At 40.6% G+C, this 17,789-nt stretch overlaps 1 protein-coding gene across 2 annotated transcripts; it reads right to left on the minus strand.

Annotated features, from left to right (window-relative positions):
• Window positions 1–120: 120 nt before the first annotated feature.
• On the minus strand, window positions 121–17,655 carry LOC119030309 (guanine nucleotide-binding protein G(q) subunit alpha-like). 2 transcript variants are annotated; one of them, XM_037117773.1, is made up of 8 exons: window positions 17,234–17,654; window positions 16,840–16,997; window positions 10,981–11,165; window positions 6,781–6,935; window positions 6,343–6,471; window positions 4,561–4,690; window positions 3,844–3,997; window positions 121–2,471 (listed from the first exon to the last, which is right to left on the minus strand). In XM_037117773.1, the coding sequence occupies exons 2-8, from the start codon at window positions 16,973–16,975 to the stop codon at window positions 2,281–2,283; spliced, it is 1,080 nt and encodes a 359-aa protein (XP_036973668.1). In that variant the 5' UTR covers window positions 16,976–16,997; window positions 17,234–17,654; the 3' UTR covers window positions 121–2,280. The 2 variants fall into 2 exon arrangements, with proteins under 2 accessions (XP_036973668.1, XP_036973667.1); XM_037117772.1 differs by having other exon boundaries at window positions 16,840–17,655.
• Between the last annotated feature and the right edge of the window lie 134 nt (window positions 17,656–17,789).

Genomic DNA, 17,789 nt, shown 5'->3' on the forward strand with positions numbered 1-17,789 from the left:
ATGAGCTGACAGAGCAGCCAAGACGACAAACACTTGAGCGCTAAACAAACACTGTTGGAGCTGATTTGTGAGCACAAGACAAAAGGACGGGGGAGAAAAAAAAACTGAGTAACAACAAAATGAACAGGGAAAAACCTCTGTTTATTCAACCGATCACATTAAAAACACTAAGACTGCATTAAGACATCGCAGTGACAGTGAACCATAAATTAAACCACACAAATTAGGCTGTAATTATTTCTAACGAGAAGAGAAGGGTCGTGTAAACATTAGGGCTGTGGATACGCTCTCATTAGCTTCTTATTCATGCATTTGATACCCTTGAACATTGTACGAATTAAGCAGGAGAAGGCACTAGTTTAATACCACAGAGATTACATAACATAACCGTCCTCTCTTTATAGCAGTTAGCCTTTCAGCGCTGACCTTGATGCAAGTAAAGGTGGAAAAACATACTGTACCATGTTATATTTACAATGTGCATTCAGATAAATAATGGTGAAAGTCCTAAAGCCCTTACAGAAGATGATTTTTCAGAAAGAAACACTTTTTAAAGGGTAACTCCACCAATGTTACACATTAAAGTAGTATAAAGTTTTTTGTGGCTCCAGAGGAAACTGCGCACAATCTGATAAATTGCCTCCAGTGATGTCACTCAGCGGCCAAGTTGCACCCAGTTTTGAAGAGAAGTATGAATGCAGGGAATAAAAAGATTGAATTTGAGCATTTGTTCTTAAACTGGCCATAATGAATCCAGTGTTACAGGAGGGCAATTACGACAAATGGACAGCTTTTCAAAATCCTCTGCCTACATTACCCACAATGCAAGTTCGGAAACAAGTGACATCTCTCAATGCAATTTATCAGATTACATGCAGCTTCCTCTGGAGCCACAAATGAAAAATTGATGTATCATGTAGGAAAGTGCAGAATAAACAAATCTCTTCTCCTTCAAAACATTATTTTGATTGTGAATTGATCATTTAGAAGATTTTGTTGGGTTCAAAATCATTTTTTTGTTTGTCTGTGTAAGAATTCTGACGTGAGGTTTCAGCTTCTGAAAAAAAGCCAATAGCATAACGTTATTGGTATCACATGATATCTGTGTTTTGTCATCATCAACACTCTTGGTTGAAAAACACAAACTTCCAATGTAAACATTAACTAGCATAGGCAACATTAACGTTAGCTGGCTAGCATTAGCAACATTAGCTAGTGCAACACACTGGCACACACTTGAGGGGGCAGAAGATTCGAACAACGGCGGTGTTGTGATGTGGATGAAATGGAAGGGCGGGTGACAGAATGCCACATTAAGTAGATGAATGATATCAAGTATCATCTTTAATGTGTAAAATTGGCGAAGTCACCCTTTAATCCAAGAAAACAGTCCCTGAACACTTGATTCTACAGCTTTGACAAAATAAAGACCCACCCAAAAAAAGGAAGCATAGTCTGGTAAGGTCGTAGTAACATTCCCTTTGAAATCTTTGTTAAATTACATAACAATACATTAATGCTGTGGTCATACCAAGTGGTTTAAGACTGAATAATGCCATCAAAGACAAACACAGCATACCTTGAATTGAGACTGTGTAAATGATAATACCCACACACACAAGAATATCAACACAAGGACCAATGTTACAAAAAGCGTGTGTGCAAATCAACATCTGCAGGATAGTACATGTGTCATTAGTGTTCGTTATAACTTTTTTCCCTTTAAGTCAAGACACAAACTAAGTAGAGTGATGCAAATGGTTTTAAACATAAAATAAAAAAATAAAAAAACTATGACCAATTGGGGTTTGTGATGTGAGGTGCTGCATTGCAGTTAGTCTACATTCACTTCCACAGATTCCCTGAAGGAGAGACCTAGTACATTACAAGTCCTCAGAAGCTTTTGAGGCCACAGAAATACTTTTTTTTCCCCCTTCTCAATCCATCCATGTGCATTTATACTGTTACTGCTCGGAAACGTTCACAAAGGGCTCCATAAATTTCAGAGTGCATACTGTAATAGACTCCTCACTAAAGCAGCGCTTTAATTGTCAGGACACACTTCATTATAGCTGGAGACATCCATTTTCAAAGAGCCTAACATGAAAAATTGAAATACATCAGTAGTACAGTCATTTGGCGACAAGCTCTGTAGCTTCTCAATGTCCTGTTTTGGATTATAGTGTTCAGCAGCAGTGTGAGGCAAACTGAATCACTGCAGAGCTCCCCTGGCTGCCAGCTGTACAAAGCCGATTGAATTACAGCGGCAACACCAGCGATTTAAACCAAGTTGTAGACTTCCAGGTTGCCCTGCAAGATGTGGTCCTTCACCGCGCGGAAGACAAATCGAATGTTGTTGGTGTCTGTGGCACAGGTGAAGTGGGAGTAGACTATTTTTTTCTCGTTTGGATTGAGGCTGACAAACATGTCCAAGATGAAATCTTTTGCTGCCTCGACATCCCGCTGGGGACCTGGCAGAGAGACAAAGAGGGCGAGAGCAGCACATGAAAGTCACTGTAGTATTTTCAGTGGGTATAGAGAGGCTCGAGAATATAAGACAGGCGAGCGCTGTGATATGAAATGGTTGCAGAGCTTCTAAGTGAGACGGTTACTTTGCAAAGAGGAAATGAAAGCAACTTCCTCTTACCAATGAAAAGGTCAGTTCAAAAGCTCTCAGACACACCCTTTATCAGTTCAATACGTGCTGGTTTACATGCTCTGGCACAAACGGTAGCTTATAGTGGCTAATATTAGCTAACAGTATAGACATATGATACTATACAACAGTCGATAGTGAGTCTCCTCTACATGTGCTACTGTTACAGCGTGCTACATTTTAGCATTCAGGAATGATCACATATTCGTCATATTTATTCTTATTTACATTTTCAAACACTACTTCAAAAACATGGCTGTTTTTACAGCAGCAACTCAACTTTATCCTGTCGGCTTTCGCAAGATAAGTTTGACTGGTTGAAATTAATCTTCACCAATAACAAAGATTAAAGAGTTCAACACAAAATACCAGCCTGCAGTGATTCAACAGCACCATGAAAAGACGAAATACTGAACATCAGTTTGTTACGAAGTTCAATTTCCCAAAACTGTTCTGAGTAAACCCTCTTCCTAAAAAAAAAAAAAAAAAAAATCAATAAAAGATCTCTGAAAGAGAAAATAAACCCGACATCTCTGCTGCTGTCTGAGTCATTTCCGGTACCAGTCAGTTGTGTCTGAACGCTGCAGGCTACCAGTACGCTAACTGTGTTGTCTTTGAAGTGTTTAAGTTTGGATGCAAGAGGGGATGGAGGGATGAGAAATACTGGAAACATCGCTAATCTCGCTTTTGATTTCAATGACCGCCATCAAGAGCTCATTTTGATTGATATCATGATTTAGTGTCAAAATGGTGACACTCACAGTCGTCTGACAACACCGTGAAGTAGCGAGAGATCACAGGAACTGTTGTGTTTAGTTTTAACAATGCAGATGAAAATCTACCTGATGTGACTCTGGCAGAACCGCAAAAGAAGGTTTTAAAGTTTTATTCACGTCACTTTTAATCACCCAGGTTTAGGGTTAGACTTTGCGCAGTAACCCTGAGTCGAATAGCTAACATTAGCCTGTGAGAGCTTCTGGTCGACTGCACTGAATTAGGTAGAGTGTTTTTTATTTCTTATGAGTTCAGCTTCTCATCTGTAAAAGGGAAGAGTGTGATTTATTTTTTTCTACAACTGTATGTAGCAAATCTAAATCAACCAACAACAGACCGAGTAGCTTGATTAGATCATTGTGTTGCTTCAAACCTTAACACCATCATCCTCCACTGCATCTTTTATCTCTTACCGTCATATTCAGGGAAGTAGTCGACCAAATGCGAGTACATGATTTTCTCCTCCAGTAAATCAATCTTGTTGAGGAACAAGATGACTGAGGACTCTTTGAACCACTTGTAGGTTATGATTGTCCGGAACAAGGCCATGCTTTCCTCCATGCGATTCTTTAAAAACACAAAGCACAAACACCTCAGCGTGACCTGGGCATGAGCATACATGTGAAATCAAGATATAGCGTTCGACAGCAGTACTTCAGCAAAGATTGTCGGTGTGAGCAAATTCAATTGGTGGTAATCTCATGAAGGGAACGAGCCTTGCTGAGAGGTGCCCTCTGCTGAACAGAGCGACTAAAGAGCTCCCCCTGCAGATGGACTACGTGCACTGCCGCAAAAGAGGGTCGAGATGAGGTTCATCATTGTGACCAGAGAGAAAGAGAGAGGGAGAGGGAGAGGGAGAGAAAGAGAGAGAGAGAGAGAGAAAGAGAGAGAGAGAGAGAGAGAGAGAGAGAGAGAGAGAAAGCAGACTGGTGCTGGAGAAATCTAGGTCATCATCTCCACCCAACAGGTTTGGCCTTAAACAAAAGAAACAATGTCCCTTTGTATCCCTCCATGCAATTTACTGATCATCCCAAAGAGAGCCCCATTTCCTTTACTCATGCGCAGACTAACACATCTATAGAGGGAGATTAAGGTTGAGACTGTTAAATGTTATTCTGTAGGCATCTCACCTCATTGACGGACTCGACGAGGACCTGGTCGTACTCGCTGAGCGCCACCAGGAACATGATGGAGGTGACATTCTCGAAACAGTGAATCCACTTCCTCCTCTCTGAACGCTGGCCGCCCACATCCACCATCCTGAAGCCCCAAGTTCAACCAAACATTAAGAAAACCAACTAACAAATATTTACAGCTCATTAAATCACCCCAATTCCCCAGTTTTATCTGTATTGTTGACATTATCCAAAGTCTCTGTTTGGTCAGGTGCTTTAAAGCTTTTAAACAGCATTTGCATTTATGGCTTCGAGGTTAAATTGTGGGAACATAAACTTTCACTTCCCCAGATAACCTGCCAGTTTCAAAAAAGGGGACATTTAAATGTTTTCAGATCCCTTAAATGATACCAGTTTATACTTTATACTCCAAAAACCAGCCGATATCACATAGCTAATGAAGCTTGTGAAAATACGGTCTAAATGGGCAAAATACAACCATGGATCTCTGTCAATTAACTGCAAAATGAGGTCCGGCTGTGCTCAAACAAGACTAACAAGACATAATGGCTTCCATTAATGTCCGTACTTCCACAACTATGCTGACACAGAAAGAATCGAGAGCCTGCTGCCTTGCTAGCAGCGGTGTAAAGGCTGTACTTTGACAAATGCTTGCATTCAATATGACAATACTAACATGCTGGTGGGTATAATCATCACCAGGGCTGCAATCCAAATGTCATACTGTTTCTTTTTTTTCCTGCAGTACAAACTGCAGCTGCCCTTAAAAAATATGTACTGCTGCATGACATATTCAACTTTGCCATAACATTAAGCCAAGAACTTTGACCCCCTCGCTCATACATGTGTCACAGGCTGTTATGGGACATTTGAAGGAAAAAGGAACCGTATGCGATTTGGGAGCACGGTCAATGAGCTCTCATCTGTCTGGGCTCTCTCAGTGACGTACATAAACACTGCGCTGAAAGCTCTGGGTCAGAATAGCCAGCTTAGGGTGCCCATCGGCTCAGCTGGTAGAGTGGGCATCCCATGTACAGAGGGTTTGTCCTCAATGCAGCTGCCCTGGGTTCGAGTCCCGGCCTGGGGCTGCATGTCACCCTGTTTCCTGCCATTTCTGGCAGCTGTCCTATCAACAATATAAGCCATATAAAGGCTAAAAATGACTAAATATCAAGGCATACTAAATATTTATTTGATTTTGATGTCCCTACAGAGGGGCATGAATGTGTGCACCAAATGTCATGGTTGTTGAGACATTTTATAACAACAGTGGCTGGAGAAAAAGTCACCACAATAAGTAGGTTCCATCGTCCAGGGACCATGGATGTCAAAATATACACAACATTTCATGGAAAGGTATCAAAAAAAAACGCATTTCTGCCAAAGTAACTCTCAAAGAAGGTTGGCTGACATGAAAATAATGCACAACTGGTAGAGTTTTAACTTAATACGGGACAGTACATGAGTGGGACAATCTGGTTTAAATGGGATGCTTGCATCAATGTGATGATATGCCTTGGTTTATCAGTTATTTGGTTATGTGTATGAGCTAAAAAACAGACACTCCCATCATCTCATTTCCTAGATAAACACTTTATCTACTGAACTTCCACAGTACATCAGTCTCAGGACACAAACCTACACACACACTATGATATTAGATTTTATCTATATTGGCCGCACCAACTCCCAAGCAGGTCTTTTTATGTTTTTATGGTCTCAGCTGCAATAAAACCATGGCAGTATAAAATATAACAACAACATAAAAACACTCACCTGAACACTACAGTCTCTAGGTCAAAGGGGTACTCTATAATACCTGTTGTGGGCACCCTGACCCTCAGAACATCCTGCTGCGTCGGCAGATAGCGAGTATCAGCAATCCTATCCAAGTCATTCAGATAGCTATGAAGAGAGGAACGGAAAATAAAACAAAGGCAGTTACAGAGAGTGATACAGAACCAGGGGAGGGACAAAAGAGACGTTTATTGTAAAATATTCAAGTCATGGATGTTTCTGTTCCAGCCGTTTCACTATAATGGATCCTTTCAGCGAGAATTTAAAATGTGTTTCTTTGCTTTGAAGCCTTTTATCAACAACCTTAAATGGAATAAACGCTTAACCTGAGCCCTCCAAGTGCATTAAACAGACAACTGGCGGATGAAACAGTGGAAACTATTTGGCACTGTCCAAGGAGCTTCTGTGTACACTCACTATTTGGCTGAGTCGGAGAGTTGGTATTCCCTCTTCCGATTGTAACATTCCTGAATGCCTGGGTCACTCCACAGGCTCTTGATGGCGTCTACGCAAGGGTTCTTCAATGTTGTGACCTTCTCCACATCAACCGCGCTGACAATACTGGCGTTTGCCTGAATAACAGCAGAACAACATGAAAAACCTGTGATTAGAAACAAGAATGTTTGCTTCCACGGTTGGTTGTCTAGTTTGGTTGTCTACATGTGATCACCAGTAGAATTTACCTATGATGAGAGATGATCAGAGAAGTGATGCCAAACATGGAAGCAGTGCTACCTTAAAGGATTAGTTCCCCAAAAATGAAAACTCAGCCATACCAATGCAGACGCAAAGTCTGGTTTTGTAGTCCACTAAATATTTTCAGAGCTTCATAGCAAAACAGGGCTGCAGCAGTCTCTTGGGATGGGATGTCTTGGGACCCTAAATTGACTTGAATATCTTAACACCTTTTTTAAAGCCAAAATGTTCATTGCAGTTGTTAAGCTAATAGTGTTAGCACACATGCCTTCTCAAGTGGGTGCACAAGCTCAAAGGTGTAAATAACATCCTTTTTTATGAATTTGGGATCTTGGGGCTACCCGTGACTTGGATTATGCCAAACAAGCTGTAAGGAGATATTCAATTTAAAACTGAATTTCAAGTTTTGGGTGAACTTATTCTTTAAGCATCGAGAGATCAAATGATTTCAACTTTGACCCCATAGCAAGAACATTCACGCCGACCAAGAAGCTTAAACAAGAATCTTATTTTAAAGTAACTGTGCATTAGGATTTTGTTCATAAAAGATGTTATGTAACATAAATGATTACACTGAGCTCTCAGCACTCATTCCCTGCTGACTCATCGGCACTACTCGAATCACTTTGCATTTGTAGACTCGGGCTGCGCCGATTAAATTAAGGTATGAGGTTTGAGGTTCCTTTAATGTCTCCCGTGGGAGAAATCTGTCTTGGGTTAAGGAAACTGCTGTCATCAAACCAGTCATTACATATGTAAAAGCACATAATAGTTGGATAAGACACGACAAGATAAAAAAACAACCGAGCATGTTGATCACAGCCATTCGCACTGTTAAAATGTACAAATCTGGCGCACTTCACCAAGCATACGCACCTTTATACGTTAATGACAAACAACAATACAACTAACTTTACAACGCTTATCATTAGGATGATATGGGAGAACCCACTCTCTATTCATCTGACTCAAACTAATGCAACAATAACATACTGCACATCGAGTCACTGCTCTGCTTTCACGGCATAGACTGTATAAAATATGGACAGAGCTTCCAAATTCCTTAAACCTGCATTCTTTCTAGTGACCAGCAGGGGGCGACTCCACTGTTTTCATAATTGTATGTAAGCTTATGATAAAATGACCCTACTTCTCAATTAATTTATAACCTCAGTAAGCATTCTCCTCACGAGTTAACGTTCTCCGTTGCTAGTTTTAAGTCTTCTTCAATACAGCATGATGCTCTGTTTGTGAAGTCGGTACCCAGGCGTGTCCCAACGCTCTCGGTCAGATATCCAGTCAGAATATCCTCCCTAGCTCCACCCTTTCTTCCGAACACGGTCGCTTCTGGCTACAAAAACCCCTGTCAAAGCCATTCACAAAATAAATAGAGGGCAGCATGCCACCAAGGTAACCGCTAACTGTAGCTGCCAATAACAAGTCAGATCACTTAGCTGTGCAGCTAGCTGCTTTGACTGAGAGCTCAGGCACCATAAGACTGTTGGTGTCCAATCTGCTAGCACAGGAGCTTTGGACCAGGACGGGCTGGAGGTAACTGGTTAGCATGCTAACTTTAGTTGATATCTCTGCATTCTGATACACAGAAATCAGTGTCAGTTTATTCAGCTAAAATTCCTGCATATTGTTCCTTTAAAGAGTCCAAAAACTAGTGGGCGAAGTGTTGGTGTGTTTGCACATGATTCATTGACACAAGGAAACAAAGCACGTAGGCTGCTGTGTGTTTCAGGTCGCCTCCTCTGGGTTCTTAAACGGACCTGTATCTTCCCGGAATTCCCAATCTCTCTATCTTACCCCTTAATTGCTTAATTTGTGTCTGATTAATAATAAATATTTCCCTGACAGTGCATAAGTTGTGGACCCACAGTGCAATCGATCGGCTCGAAAAGGAAACACTTAGGGAAAAACTTCTCAAGCTTTTTCGGAGCACTTTAAATGGACTTTTATGGGTGGCATATTACTCTAGGTCTATTTACTAATCAATAACCTGCCTTATTGCATAAGGAACTTCTGCAGACATAGTGCAATTATGTTGTTGTCATCATGTTGATTGACAGCCGTGTGTGATGTCCACATGGTTTTCTTCCACGACTGCAGTGATAAGAAAAGAGATATTGTGGTCCTGCCATACTGTGGTAAACTCCAGTGTTGTGAAATTGATCTTGACACACTGTAAATTGGTGAAACCAGTTTTTCACATCAGTGTTAACTCATGAAAACAATGCTATCTGCCAGTCTGCTTGGTGAGTCACATCTCCAGATGTCTGAGGAGACAGGTCATGTAATATAGGAGCAGTGGGAAGTAGTTTTTGGCTGGTTCAGATTGCTACCAGAGCTTGTGAGCCTCTGTGTTCAAAACAGCCTGAGAAGTTTGGTAAGTTTTGTTTTTTACATTTATGGGGAAGCCACCCTCGAAAGCCTGAGTCCATACAAACAGAACAGAAGTAGTAGGAAGCAATTTTCCCATTTTTTTCCGTTGTTAGCCTGATTCAAATTGCTACCAGAGCTTGTAACCCTGTGTGTTCAAACGGCCCGAGAAGTTTCACTACCTTTTTGTTACATTTATGGGTAACAGTCTTACCCTCAAAGGCCCGTAACTTTTCATGTGTCTTTTACAATAGATTTTAACGGCTCCTGCTTCACTGTCTTCATGCTCACACCCTTCTCCTCGGGATAAATTAAAGGAATTCTTAGAAACTGCTGTGCCAGTGTCTGTTTTTGTTTGAAACTGTGTTCTCTAAGAGCAATTAAAAAATTCAGAGCAGTTTCCTCTGAGCTCACTCACTCTTACCTCTAACTCTGATACTCAATGCTTCTGAGTGACTGTTAGGTTAGCCTTGTCCCCCTTACTGACATTTACTAAGCCTGTCCAGCTTTGGCAGAGTTGACACTGAAACTTGTTGAAAAGTCACTTTTTTAGTCTTGTTTACAGTTGACTCTGTATAAGTGGTACTTATCCTTTATTTACTGGATGGCCGTCAAGTGGATATCATGCAAAAAGAATAAACAGAGAGGCATAGCACAGGAAGACATGCCTTTGGTAATGTTCACTATAGACAGCAAGCTTGTAGGCCAAACATGGTTAGACTGTCTTATAGCAGATAAACACACAATTTAATTAGCTTCTTACACTTATATATGTGTCTTCTTTTTTTTGGAAAGGCAACATTAAGGAGACGCCACCCTTCAAACTGTGAGTGTCTCTCTTACTGCAGGGCCATGACAACACTTGTGTTTGAGGAGGGGTTTAGAGAGGAGCTTCTCGACCTCTCTGCCCTGCACTCTGCTCTTGAGCACTAATAACTGCGTGCTCATTGACAAACTGAATCATCCCGTGAGCTTCCACAGAACATGAGCTTCAGAGAAAGAAAACTGTAACCCACATGCTGACTCAGCCTCGGTTAATGCTGCCAATGGTCCATGACAGCCACATGACACCCCCCTCTTGCACCTATCAGACGACACAGGATGTGGACTCCTGCTTGGGTGTCATAAGTACCAGGTACTTTAACTCATGGGTTTGTCTGTGTGATTAATAAGTTCCTACTGTTGGTACGAAAGGGACAGATTCCTGTATGATTAATAGGGAATACTCTGGCTCCCTTCCTCTTTTGTCCCTTACTTGTGTTTGACTCAGGAGCACCTGTCTTCACATGCCCGCAGTCTAACATCATATGCACTTTCCGTAAATAGACAAAACTCTCCTGCGGCGGGATTGCAAAACTAAACACCGTTGCAAATTACCAGAAGCTCTTCACCCTGAATACGCACTGCAGGCTCCGTCAGTGTCTGAGACATGTAAACCTTGTGCGTGCTTCTGAGAGACAGTGTGGCAAACCTTCTTTCTTAATCTGTCTGTGTGAAGCAGTAAAGAAAGGACAGAGGGACAACAGTCTGGTCTACCTTGTTCTTTTCATACTTGTAGGGGATCTGTAACGTGTTCATGGCCTGGATCATGGCCTGCATGGCCGTGAAGATGTTCTGGTAGACCAGCCTGGTGAAGCCTCTCTTGTCCTCTTCAGAGTACCCACGGCCGTGGATGATCCTCATCTGCTTGATGAAAGTGCTCTTCCCGCTTTCACCAGTTCCTAAACAGACAGCACAGATGCATTTAGACAGCCCAGTCGCCAGAATTTGATGGTGTCGTACAGACCATTCCAACACGCTAATATGTTTATGTCCTGACTTTCATGTTTTGAGGTAGACGATGTGATGGTAGAGTTACAGGTGAGAAGGCTGCCAAACCAGTGACCACCGCTGGATATTTTAGAGGAGACCTCGGAAAATCTCCAGCCCTTTATGTGTAAACCACAAACAGGTATTTTAAGACAAAGTGTGATATTTTTTTCTAAACCCTATCCACACTTTTTGTGCTTCAACATAAAATTGAAAATTGAGCCTAAAGTCAAGTTGCAACATAAAGAATTGAGTTCTGACAGACATATGTGACAGACACTTCTTCTGGCGATTGGGTTGTTTTAAACACAGCAGTATTGTACAGACGCATACTGACTTAATGGATATGGCTGATATTATTATATAGATTCTTTTTTTTTTTTATTGCCGACAAATACCGTTAAAAGACAAAAGCAATGCAACAGTCTGTCCTTCAATGTTAACGATTTCCGCTCCATGTCTGTGGCACTGTGCTCTGTAAAACCTCTAAAGAACAATTTGTCAAAGGGTGTTTTTAACAAACACCTCTAACTTAAGTAGATTGTATTTTCAGCTCATTGGATGTGGTGCAACAGTATATATGGCAGGAGGATGTTATATACAGGATCGGCTCATTGATGCATTTTTAATAGTTTTATTATTAGCCATGTTAGTGGCTAACGGCACACAGCTCTTTGGATGCCGATGTCAGACTTTCTGTCCACCACTTTGGTCCAGACTAAAATATCTTGACAACTACTGGATGGACAACCATGGACTTTTGTACAGATATTTATGGTGCCCAGAGGATGAATACTACATGCTGGTCATTAGGGAAGACCCGATCAGGTTTTTTTTTCACCCCGATCCGAGTCCCTTACTATTTTATATCTGCTGATACCAAGCCCTGATCCGATACTTAGCCTTAACAAATATTTACCTGGATAATACAGCTGCATTAAGAAAAAAGCACCTGCATCCAAGCTGTTCCTTAATAGGATTTTGTATTTTGTTGAAGCAAAATATATACTTTAATATGGCTCTTTCTTATTCTGCATGCTATTGCGACACTGGCCTACCTCCATATCATCCACTGCTTTTTTCATATTCCTTACATTGTCATGTAAAATGACGTGGATGTGTTGCTTGTCTATTTCACATGCGCGCAGTATCTCCTTGATTGCCTGTTTTACATGCTGTGTTGTATGAGACCCACAAAACTCGTGTGCATACCGGCACGCTGTAACTCCAAAGTGGAATGAATGTAATGTGTGGTAATGCCGAGATGGTAGGGTATACCGGGGATTCAGAAACTCCAGATGACGAAGAAAACCCTGATCCTCTACCACGGAGATGAGCTGGTTATCCAGAGTGATTAACTCAATCACCTTCTCTATCATATTTTATCATACCAGATGAGTAGCTTGTAGCAGCTTGTTTTTCACCCCCTTGCGAAACGGTCGTATTGCAGATGTCACATGTTGCCGCTGGACTGCTTTCGCTTTCTCATTTAAGTCATTTCCAAAGTTACATGCACTTCTGCATCCTGCCACAAATTATGCTGTGGCGTAAAAAAAAAAAATCGGCCTTGGGTCCACATTCCGAAATTGACATTCCCCGATCAGTGGAAACATGCCCAGATCGGCCCCGATCCTGCAGATCAGATCAGGACGTCGATGTTCACATTTGTGGTTTTCTGTCTTTATGACTCTGATCATCACTTAACTTTTCATCCAAGACCATCGATTGTCTAGTAAAAAGCTCAGTTTGTCTAAGATTTTGGTTTCAGGCAAAAACTGACAATCCATCAACCTCACTCATACTTTTGTCTTTAGAACAAATGAGCAAATCAACATGTTAATATGCCAAACTAAGATGGTGGCTACAGTAAATATTATTTCACCATCACAGTCCCTCCATGTAGACAACTGGCAGTTGATTTGAATTCCGAGGGTGTGTGAAATTGTCAAACTTGTCATTTTCAGCCGTAACTGTAACATTTCAAGATATACAGTGAAACACGGTGGTCCGACCTGTATGGACCTTTCTGTTGTATTTATTTCATGTACTCTGTTGCTTTGCTAGCGTCAAACTCGCACCAACTGTTTTTGGTAAGGTCAAACTTTAATTCAGCCTGTGACCCATCAGGTAAATTAGGTTATGTTAGTTAAAGTGTTGATATTAATAAGCTATGATAGCATCAAACAAGCATTTTAGATGTATTAGATGTATACACTTTGAAATATCTTCATGAAAAAGACAATTTAAAAAGTGTCTTTAAGCTGCTGTATAAATTACCTGAAGCAAAAGCAACAAGTGTTTGTCGGCGTACTGTGTGAAGAGTACTTTCACACCGCACTCTTAAGCAATCTTGGAAGTGGTTTTATTACAATAGTCTGGGTTTTTATTTTCCTCTCAGGCCCTGTGGGTCTTGTATTTACTCTTTGAGTCAAGTTTTACAAACAGCGCTTCGTCGTCTCACCAGTGACTCCATGTATCTTTGAAAAAGCTGAACTAGAAGTTGCAGCATTTCCTCTCCTGTGGCTGATGAAGTGGAAATGAGAGCATTCGTTCGCCACATTCAGAGCGAACTGAAAACAAAGTATGTCGCTTTGGTCTGCAATTTTGAGAACTCTTAAACATCAGATTGATACATTTATGGATTTAGGCTTCATATGATTATTCTGATTGCTCTAAATCTACATATGCAGTCATTGTTTTCAGCTACACATCTGACTTTTGAACTTTGTAAAGGGTGGTTACACAGTCAGCATGAGTCAATCATTTCTGAGAGCAGAATAACCAGCGAGTCAGCAGCTACACCTTACATTTAACTCAGAAACTGCTGAAGCATACTTTGACCAGTAATTCAAATAGAATGTGGCCTTCAAAGATGACACCAGTTCAGATTAGTGTGCGTTTACTCAACAGGTGGTTATAATCAGTGATGGAAACACATTTACTGTACTCGAGGTGCTCATGATTTACTTGAGTGTTTGTACTTGCTATTTTGTTCGACATTGCTTTGGACAAAAACAGCTGTATAGTTACTTTATATATTAACATTTTAGAAATGAAATATATAATTACTTCATACATTACTATAAATATAATGTTCAAACACTGGGCCCTCTCAACCAGCTGCAAAATAAAAAGTAGACGTACACATCGGTGCATCAGAGTTTTACGTTACGGAGCATTTATACGTGGTGGTGTCAGATTAAAGTACGGGATCAGAGTCCTTCTCACACTCCCGGTAATAATAATTAAAATGCCTTTTCAACCCACTGTGATTTCACTCTGGAGTTCTCTGTGGTTCGCTGTACTGTGACCAGACACAGCTGCATCATTTTTACAGCCGACATTAACTGTTCATATTTAGCCACAAACACATCATTACACACTCAAGTACTTTCAAGGCCAATTGAGTGAAGGATTTGTACGTCTATTTATTTATATATTTATTCACTGTGAGAAACTTTTAATACATTTCTGAAGTACTGAGAAAATACTGAAAGGCAAAGTTGTGTATTAAAAATCTGAATAAAGAAAAGGTGTAAGTATGTTATTAGAGTTACCTCAGTGCTGTGGTGCACTTTGGTACCATTCTGAGATACATGTACTTTATCTGAGTGTCAACATTCTATGTTTTGATCAATAACATTAATCTGACAGCGATAGTTTCTAAAATAATTCACAGATTAAGACCGGACCTATAAAATATACATCATCTGTCACTAACATGTGATGCATTGTTACAGATGTCATGTCGTTGTTTTCAGTTCCACCCAAGCTGATTTCCTCTCTTCAACTTCTCCCATTGCTGCATCTTTTAACTGTCTGACACCCAAAGCATCCGAGACAGGGGTTTACATGCAGGACTGTCACTAGTAATGGAATACTTTTACGAACAGTTTTCTTTATGACAGCATGACGACTTGGGTAGTTTGAGCTATAAATCATCATATCTCAACTGACGCTGATATTTTAATGATAAAGTCTGTATTTTATATTTATATTTTAACTGTGAAGTTTATCACAAAGGACAATACGTCTCTCTGATGTTTGGTAGCACAGGATGGAAGTATTTAAGGACAAGTATGAGTAACAAGTAACTTAACTAGAGCTCAACTGATGTATCGCTTGGCAAATATCATTGGCTGATACTGTTCATGTATCAGTATGGACATATATGTTGTTTTTTTTAATATGATAATGCAGAAAAAGATCTAAAATCATTAAATTCCCAATGAGGTTTTACTGTTTCATTGCACTGATGTCATTTCAGACCATAACGTTTATTATTAAGCTGTAAAATATCCTGCCTCCATCACGTGTCCTTGATTTCCACATCGCTGCAGAAACTGAATTACATAAAGTAAATTTAGTCAAAAACAGTATCAAAGCAGAAAGAAGAAAAGAGGTGAATGCAGCCTGAATAAGGAGCACAACAGTATTCATGCACCGAGTCAGACTATTTACAGGCTGATGCTTCAGTAATATTAACCTAACACTATAATGTAATGTGACTCTGACGGCGGCCGCTCTAATGCATTATGAATACTTTCACTTCTGAAAATCGATGTGCACTGCGGCAGTCCACGCATCTTCCAATTAGCTTTGAGGATTATGTCAGTTTTTTTGGTTTACTTCAGCTGATTTATAGCTAATGAAGGGAAGCATGCACATTTACTCAAGTACTGCACATAAGGGAAGGATACTTTAGGATACATAAGTAACTCACTGCTGTTTAATACTTCCTCTCCTCCACTTTAAGGAGGAAAACACTGTGCTTATTACTATTGCGCCACATGCATTTTACAGCAATAGCAATTAATTACACAAATAAATAACAAATACACGTACCCAATAAGTAATTAATATGTGTGGGGGCATTAATAATTACTAGGAATAAGGTTTTTATACACTTTTTGTGATATGAGACAATATATCATCTTTGATTTTTGATTATTATATATATGTATAGATAGATAGATAGATAGATAGATAGATAGATAGATAGATAGATAGATAGATTATTTAGTGAAGGCAACAGATGTCATCCCTACACTACAGAATGGATATCAATATGTGGAGGGGGGTGGCAGGGTCCGCCACATGTAAACAAAGTAAAACAGTATGAAATAGTGTTGTCCTTTAAAGTCAGATTATACAGCCAGTTGGTTTATTTAGATTTTTAAGGCAATTTTTTTTCTTATTAACAGTTCCACATACTGCTCCTTTGAGACTTTTACAAAAGTACTCTTGGTATGGACGACTTTAGGAAAAGTAATATAATGATAATATAATATCTTTTAAACTTTTACTCAAGCATGACTTTTGGGTACCTTTTTCTACAACACTTACTATTAGTATCAGTAATCAGTTACTTGAATAATCCACTCTTTATGACACATAAACTCACCAGTACTTATAAAGCCAATTAAAGGATCAGTCCACATATTTCTAAGGTAGAATATGATTTGAATGCTTGTTTCTCCCAACCTGACAAGTTTTCCCAGTAAAGACCAGCGTGTGTGTGTGTGCGTGTGTGTGTGCGTGTGTGTGTGTGTGTGTGTGTGTGTGTGTGTGTGTGTCGTCTCTTACCGAGCAGAAGGAGCTTGTACTCCCGTCGGGAGTCCCTCTTGTCCCGGCGGAGCTGTCTCTCAATCTCATCGTTGATCCTGCGAGCCTCTTTGGCCTCCGGGCTGAGGCAGCAAGCCCCGACAGAGCTCAGAGTCATTCCTCCTGGATAACACGTCCCCCTCCAGGGCACACACACATACATAATGTCGGTTATAGAGGAAGGAGAAGGAGAAGAAGAAGAAAAAAAAACCCCGAGTATCCTTAAGTCAATTTATTTTCATTAACCCCTCTTGAGTCTCTCTTCTGCGCGACAACAACACTGTGGCTCTCTCTTTCTCTCTGTGTCTCTCTTTCTCCTGAGCTGGAAACAAAATGCAAATGTAAAGGAAGTTAATCTCTAGGCCGTTTGTTTTACCTTGTTCCTCTCTTTGTGAAGAGGAAATTAAGTTTGTGCAACAACTTTAAGTGAAGCAGCTAAAAGGCTTTCCCCCTCTCCTCCTCCTCCTCCTCCTCCTCTCTCTTCTCTGCTGTTCAGCTGCAGCTCCGGGCGTGGTAGGCTGAATATGGCGGAGTTTCACTTTTAAAGCGCCGCAAAATAACAAAAAGTGGCAAAAGTCATGTCCTCTCCAAGAGCCACAGAAAGGAAAAGAAACCGCTACGCTTTGTTGCAGTCTACAGGAGATACTCGGTGTTCTCCTCCCTCTGTGTCCGGGTTTTGTTTTGTCCTGCTGCCTCCTGTCTGTCTGTCCTGCGTGGAGAGCGGCAGCGAGCATGTGACGGAGGGCTGAGCTCTGATGGGAAACCGTGTGGGCTTTCACTATTACATTATGGGAACTAATTTCCGGTGTTATATAGTAAACCACGGATGCATGTGACAGTTTAGAGCAACAGGCTGACACATCTTCGACCTCCGCTGGAAGACGATTACTGGCAACAAAAACACGAGCCAGTTAGGTTTGTCTTGTTTCTCT

The sequence above is a fragment of the Acanthopagrus latus genome, chromosome 12 (assembly GCF_904848185.1).
Source record: "Acanthopagrus latus isolate v.2019 chromosome 12, fAcaLat1.1, whole genome shotgun sequence".
Lineage (NCBI taxonomy): Eukaryota > Metazoa > Chordata > Actinopteri > Spariformes > Sparidae > Acanthopagrus > Acanthopagrus latus.

What these genes read in the sequence shown, in the direction of transcription:
- LOC119030309 (XM_037117772.1), bottom strand. Translation starts at nt 17,020, where the DNA reads ATGTATGTGTGTGTGCCCTGGAGGGGGACGTGTTATCCAGGAGGAATG. An exon ending in CTCTCCGACTCAGCCAAATA is followed by an intron (nt 6,472 to 6,780) that starts GTGAGTGTACAC and finishes CTCTCTTCATAG; the next exon opens with CTATCTGAATGACTTGGATA. An exon ending in TCGTCGAGTCCGTCAATGAG is followed by an intron (nt 3,998 to 4,560) that starts GTGAGATGCCTA and finishes GTGTTTTTAAAG; the next exon opens with AATCGCATGGAGGAAAGCAT.